This window comes from Apium graveolens, chromosome 3, assembly GCF_009905375.1.
Source record: "Apium graveolens cultivar Ventura chromosome 3, ASM990537v1, whole genome shotgun sequence".
NCBI lineage: Eukaryota > Viridiplantae > Streptophyta > Magnoliopsida > Apiales > Apiaceae > Apium > Apium graveolens.
In genome coordinates this window covers 39,405,698-39,413,571 of record NC_133649.1, presented here as the reverse complement: position 1 = coordinate 39,413,571, position 7,874 = coordinate 39,405,698, and the positions used below count along the sequence as shown (strand labels likewise).

General features: G+C 30.8%; 1 protein-coding gene across 1 annotated transcript; it reads left to right on the top strand.

Moving 5' to 3' along the window:
* Positions 1–2,801: 2,801 nt before the first annotated feature.
* Positions 2,802–7,668, top strand: LOC141712162 (L-Ala-D/L-amino acid epimerase-like). Its single transcript, XM_074514987.1, has 7 exons — positions 2,802–3,578; positions 4,976–5,086; positions 5,252–5,468; positions 5,571–5,904; positions 6,033–6,094; positions 6,230–6,302; positions 6,898–7,668. Coding segments are annotated over exons 1-7 (1,284 nt in total). The 5' UTR covers positions 2,802–3,092; the 3' UTR covers positions 6,899–7,668.
* The last annotated feature ends 206 nt before the right edge of the window (positions 7,669–7,874 follow it).

The window sequence follows — 7,874 nt, the reverse complement described above, 5'->3', positions numbered from 1 at the left end:
TTTCCTTTTGAGATAATCCTTTAATATTTTTTAGAATACCTTATTATCTTTTATTAACTTTAGTAGGTTTAGCTTACACAATATTTTTCACCCTACTTCATCTTCACTGCCCCTCCCTTGGTCTCCTTACTCAGATGTTGCCCCTCCCTTGGTCTCCTTACTCAGATGTTGCCCCTCCCTTGGTCTCCTTACTCAGATGTTAACGATATTGAACTCAAATATTAACAATTGAATGGAACTAAAATGTTGACACTTTGGGGATACTAAATTTAATACGAAAATATTAAACCACTGTTTTATAAAATTGTTTATAATATTGACAGTCGTCCATTTTAGACTTTAACACTAGTACTTGGTATAATAAATTATTAATAATATAAGTTTACATAAACTAGTGTGATCTAATCGAGACAAATTTGAACCACCAGGTATAATAAATTATTAATAATATAAGTTTATATAAACTAGTGTGATCTAATCGAGACAAATTTGAACCACCTGACCCTAAATTAATTAAGATTACTTTATTATCATTAAACTAGGTGATTAGTTAAAGCAAACACCCTTAAACCACATCCAAAGGACAATTACATAATTACATGTGACCCAACTGATAAGGTGACCCAGCTAATAAAATTATACATATAATACTAGTAGTGCACAGTGCTTGACTGCTGGGTTGGGATTCTTTTAAGGGCCGGTAGTTAGAGGTATATGTTTAAATTATAACCCCACAAGATTAATACTTGGATTAAAAAATATTTGGATATTTAGAATATATTCTATGAACATTATCATATAATTAATAAGATTATATTAAGTAAAAAGAAAGAGATCATGTTAAGTATATTTTTTTCTCATATATTAGTTTTTCTATATTATATAACCTTTTATCATATTTTCTAAAAACATGATTTTAAAAACACGAATTCAACATTATACTAGCATTTTCTCTGTAATTTATGAAGAGTTTACATCTTTCTAATTATCATTTTTTTGCGGTTTAGCAATAGTAATATCATAATCATAAATCATAAAATATATGGTAAGTTATATTTTTTATAAATTTATTTTATATAATAATATAGATTAGGTATTACAATATTAGATACATTATTTATTCTTCTTAAATTATATAATATTGTAAAATAAATATTATGTTTCACTTGTTGCATTTTTACTCAAAACAAAATCCAAAATTTTATGTTCAACTATACACGCAAAAGACAAAACTCTGATCAATTTTGTAGTTCCAAAATATTATTGTTTGCTTTGGAAATCTGGATTTTATTTGAAATCCTGAATTTGATCAAATTACATGTTTGAAATTTTGGATTTTAATTTAATTTAAAATTCAAGACATTGAAATATTAGTATATATATGAAAATTTAAAATGACAACTCAAAATCCTGTAATTTGAAATGAAATTCATGTTTCTAAATACCCTCTTAAGTATTTATTGTCATGTTTTATATTAGAGTATCATGTGTTCATAATTTTTAATTTTTTAAGCTGAAACTGTTAATTTGGATCTAATATATGCAATAACTTAAAAATAATTTTGTTTTTGTTTTTGACTTATATTATTATATTTGCTAATCCAGTCCATATAGGGGACACCATACTTTGTTGTTGGCTGACTTATATCATATTTGTCCAGGGTGTTTAAACGTGGTAGTTAAAATTGTTTATTTTTTACAAAATCATTATATGCGATTTAGTTTAATTTTTAACCAAAACAATTTGAGTCAGGTACACATCGGTTAAATATTAAAATGGTCACTAAATTCAACAACATATATTATCATTTTAGTCATTAAACTGAACGAGTATTATTTGAATCATTAAAATTAAAATAAATATCAAACAAATATGTTTAACAACTAAAAATTATTTTTATGGAATTGTATACATTTTTCTTGAATGCTACTACAATAAAATTAAAATGTATGAATTGTAGCATTTAAAATAATATAATGAGATTTTTAAAAATTGATCTACTATTTATTTTCAATTTCGTAGTTATTTTTTTGATTTAAACAAAAATAATTAGTTGATAAATAAATTCATAAATTTTCATTTAGTTGTAATATGATTCAAAAAAAATATATATAAAACTATATAAAAATAATTTTTAATTTTCGAGCACATATTTTGAGATATTTATTTAATATTTATTATAATTTGATTGATTCGATAGTTAAGTTTAATAATTAAATTGGCTTTCAGTTTAGTGAACAACAAGGACATTGTTATCATCATTCTCCAATAAGTAAATATTTTTTTCAATTGGCCTGTTTAGAATTTGGATTTAATATAATAAACTGTTTGAGAATTTAGATTCAAATATTAATATAAATATGAGAATTTGAAATGACAAATTGATTTGAAATGAAATGCAAGTTTGAAAATGCTTACATTACACCAAATATGTCAAATACAAATTACTCCCTCCATCCCACTTATATTGGGGCCCGAAGTTCGGCACACATTTTAAGCCTCCCGTAAAATATGATTTTCTAAATAATTTTAAATATTTTTTTAAAAATAAAAATATAGTAATATTTATACTTATATATAAAAAAGTAATTTTTAAAAAAAAATTATAGAAGTATATTTTATAATAATTTGAGTAAGGTAAAAGTATGTAAAAAAATGAGAGGATAAAGTAAATATATAATAAAATAAAATTTTAGGTCAGAAACAAAATTACCCGGTCATTCCACTCATTCTGTTAAAAAAAACATATACACTGCAGATTCAGGACAGAACAAAACAATAACCCAAACCAAACATAAGATAAAATTTTCCAGAATCTAATCCAAAATCCATGATGTCAACATTCACTGATCATTAACTCTGTTTCTGATCTTAAACAATCAAGTGGTCCCAATAACAAGAACAACAACATCAACGTCAGATGTTCATTAGATTCAAATATTGTACATAAACAATTACCCTCTTGTTGGCATATCTGATCCCTCCCATGAATATTAGAAGTACAATCACCTATGACATTTCTTCCCATTTTTCATTCTTCATCCAATAATAAAACTTCATCAACAACACTTGTTATCAAAAGGGTTCATCCATGTTGTCTCTTTCATCAACCCCTTCTCATCTTTTCTCTTCTTTTTTCTCTTTTCCTGTTAATTCTCACAACCCCAAGTCATCAAATTTCAAGATTTTTAAGGTAAAAAATTGCAGTGGTGGCAAAAAGATGGCAACTTTAGTGACTAATACAAGTTTTGGGTTCAAGAATTTGATTGAGACATTTACTGTGAATGTTCAAAAGGCTGAGGGGAGGGAATTGAATGTGCCTTTGTTTGCTCCTTTTACTATTGCTACATCTAGGCTTGAAAAAGTTGAGAATGTGGCTATTAGGATTGAGTTGAGTAATGGTTGTGTTGGGTGGGGTGAGGCTCCTGTTCTTCCTTTTGTGACAGCTGAGGATCAGCCTTTGGCTCTGAAGAAGGCGGCGGAGGCGTGTGAGTTCTTGAAGAGGAGTCCTGGGATGACTTTGAGCTCAGTGTTGGGTGAGGTTGGTGGGATTCTTCCTGGCCATGAATTTGCTTCTGTAAGTTGCAGATGGTTTTCGTTTATGTTATAAATATGTTTGAATATACTGTTTGTTTGGTTTTATCAAATGTTGTCGTGATTTGAGTTGTGGAAAGTAATTCTATTGTTGTTATTGATAACTATGTGATGTACATTTAGGTTTTAGTTGGATATATGATGATTTTAAGGTTATTTAAATTTTGAGGGTAATTAGGTGGTGGAGGGCTAGGGAAGGCGAAATCGAACATCTTAGGATTCATTTGGCGAAGTGTTTAGTGTACAGTGATATGCACTTGAGCTTCTGAAAAGTTTTAGGAAACTGTATGCTGTCTTAGATGAGGACATAAATTAATTTCAAGCCAAAACAATACAAGGCATATATTTTCACTTTGCATGTCTAGATACTGTCATACACTCTGGACAGACTTGTATATGACAGGTTACTCTGGTACGTTCTTCATTGACTCAAGCTTTGATTCAGAGTAAATAAAGAAAAAGGGTGCTTTAAAGATTGTGTCTACGTGATGAAGATGGGTCTTAAAGATAGGAACTTTGCTCATACAGCGAATTTCATAGTTTCAAGCTTCTAGTTACTACTAATGTGATAATGCAATAACGTTCTAACAAGGTGTTGTGCTGGACTTTAGACTCGATTACTAATCCTTGTTTAACTTAATTTTTTTCAAATGAATAAGGCGATAATTTATTTTGAATTTTTTTTTGGCCAAGTGAATGAGATGATGATCTGAGTACTGTCAAATAGAGGTAGCTAAACTTTACATTATTGTCGCACTATTTCAGATATTGCAGAAATGTATTGTTGACGGAGTATCTCACTTCTTCCAAAAGCTTAAATTTGCATTTGACTACATTGGACACAACACATAGCCTCTCTTAGCTATATATGTGTACCCTATAGTTTTGTTTTTCAAAAGGCAAGCAGAGTTTTGGAAGGACCTTTACCCTCACCCTCAAACACACATGCCTCCACCGAGAATCGAACTCTCAAAATTTGTTACAAAGCAAAAGCGGCTCCTTTTAAGCTACAGTGCTGAGACACCTATTGATTGGCTAGCAGTTCTATTTTAATTTATAAACTCACACGTATACAATTAATATATGCATTGAATTTTTGTGTTGTATTCATGTTTGGTCTACCAATGAAATTATATAAACTTCGGTATGAAGTTGTTCCAGTAATTAGTGATAATATATATTCGTTTATTCTTATATGCATATTTTTTGTTTATGTGAATAAATGGATCACGATTAAAACTGAAACAATTTCTCTAATCTCAATGGACATGGGGATAGTTCACAACATATGCTTTAAATCCTTTTTATTGTTTATTTTTATTTTTAGGTCTAATTCGAGTTTTGCAGTTTTTTAAATAAATGTTGCATTTGCTATTGAAGGTCAGAGCGGGAGTAGAGATGGCCCTTATTGATGCAGTTGCTAATAGCATTGGCACACCTTTGTGGAGACTGTTTGGCGGAGTTTCAAATACTATAACCACTGATATAACAGTTCAGTATCTGTCAGTTATTTAAATTTATAATGTTTCTGTATTTTTTATGAGTTTTTAATGACAAAATTTTATTTCAGACTAAGCAAGGCACAAACACATGTATTTGAACATATTGATGATTTTAACTAAATTAGTATTAACTGTTAAACATTATTATATGTAGATTCCAATTGTATCCTCTTCCGAAGCTGCTCAATTGGCTTCAAAGTATCGTAAACAAGGATTTAAAACCTTGAAGCTTAAGGTGGGTAAGAATTTGAATGGAGACATCGAAGTACTTCAAGCAATACGCACTGCACACCCTGATTGCCTGTTTATCTTAGATGCCAACGAAGGTTACACCTCTACGGAGGCTATTCAAGTTCTTCAGACATTACATGGTGAAGCTTGAATCTATCCCAATATTTATCCCTAATGCTCTAAAACGTGTAACTATTTTTGATTTCCTAAGTCAATTTCTCTATATTGTTACTTCCTTGCAGAAATGAAGGTGACTCCAATTCTCTTTGAGCAGCCAGTGCACAGGGATGATTGGGAAGGTCTTGGTCATGTTACTCGGATTGCAAAAGAAAAGTATGGGGTATCTGTTGCTGCTGATGAAAGTTGTCGGGGTTTAGCTGATGTCAAGAAGATAGTTAAAGGAAATTTAGCAGATGTCGTCAACATCAAACTCGCTAAAGTTGGGGTGATTGGTGCCCTTGAAATTATTGAGTTGGCAAGGGCCTCAGGCTTGGATCTGATGATCGGTGGTATGGTAGAGACTAGACTCGCCATGGGTTTTGCTGGTCACCTTGCTGCAGGGCTTGGATGTTTCAAGTAAGCAAAATACAGTAGTTGTTGCATTTCAGGAAATTCACTTTAATTGAGTTTTTACTTATTCATTTTCTTTTATTTCAAAAATTCATCATTTTAGTTGATATTAACGACCTCTATAAAATAAACAGATTCATTGACCTAGACACCCCACTTCTTCTGTCAGAAGATCCAGTTCTTGAAGGTTATGAAGGTAATGTTATTTTTGGTTACTTGACTTCTCTATAAAATTTTAAAAATGTTAAATGTGCTCTTTTAATTTTTTAGTCAAATGCTTTTAATTTCCAATACAGTCATATTACTAATTTCTTAACATTTAATTGGCTAGTTTCTGGTCCTGTTTATAAGTTTACAAATGCCAGAGGCAGTGGCGGTTTCCTCCACTGGAACAACATTGAATGGTAAGTTGTTATTCTGACCTTTTGTTTTACTTTCTTTTTTCTATGCATTTGGCATATCAAATATCAGCTCAAGTCATGTTGTCGCTCTTTTACCTAGAAGAGTGTGATTTTCTTCCTGGCTTACCTGTTTCTTTCTCACTTCATATCTCAAGAGTAAATAAATATCTATGAATTGTTGTATGAGTTTATATATATTTATATTGGAGTTCCCCTGAAGCATTACTATCATCAGCACTTTCCCTCCTGTACTGATTTTTATTGATTCATTGATCGTTGATGACTTTTTGTAACATGATGCAATCTCAAAGACTCAAACAGCCTGAATTTCTGATAGTATTTTGAACTTTTGTGAAATTAATATCCTTTCCCAATGGTCGGAACTTCCTCAATTTATTGTAGAAATCAGGCCCATAATTTGGCGGAAATTTTGTAAATTGATGTCTGACCAGCAGCTGATCATCGCAACACTTTTTTAAGAGGAACAATTGAAACTAGCCTTTACAGTACACTTACTCGCTTGTAAACTAAAAAGCCAGTTTGTACGAGGGACTTTAATATTTCACAACTGCTTAATCAACTTTAACTTTTTCTGCAGATGCCTAATGTGAGTTAGCATGTGTTCGGTGCTCTTTGATCAACCTCTGTGTGAATAGAATACCAACCTTGACAGTTGAAGGATGCTAGAAGACTTGGTGATTATTTATAAACTTAAAACATGGAAATAAACTCAGAGTCCTCAGACAATAAATTTATGCAGGTTAGCAAAATTGTTTCAATGATATGCAAGTGACTCTCATGTAGTTACAAGTATTCGAAGAATCAATAGTAGTTCTTGAATTGTTGAGTTGAGAAGGTAGAGGATCTCTCCAATTTCAAAGTGGAAAAATTAACCAGATTTCTTCTCTAAACACTTGCTGTGGTTGATATGTTTCATAGATTTGAACTATAGACCACCGCTACGTTTAATGCTGCAACCGTTGAACCAGGTCTTTTGGTTCTTGAATGAACTTTTAGATTCCTTGTACATAATAGGAACATTAAACCCCCTCCCTCCCGATGACACACAAATGGAACTGCCTGCCACCAGTATGATGTGACAATAACAAATTTGCCACAATATTCAAAATTATCACAAATCATGACTGGGTATAAAGAATCACAACCATTTGTCAGGGGTCTGCACAAAACACTCCGTTTTATGTGGTGCATAACAGAAATAGTGGAAAAGTCTTAATATAGTCGATATTAAGCTATAATGCAACGTATGTGCAGTACACTTGTATTATGCCGGTGCAAAAATATTCGTTCTACTTGCAGTCTGTTGTATTATATGATATCTATTTACACCGCCTAAAGATTCAGTATATATATGGTATTCTTTTTCCCTACAGACAACTCAATTTTTCAAAATAACATAAAACTCTGAATAATGGCTAAAATATTATTTTTATAAAATTTACTGAATTTATAAATTGTTATGCTCCAACATAATTATCTAAAATGGTTAGATATATCTTAATCTAATGCTACATTATTAGAAGGATGTATCATCACCACATCAACAACCATTTT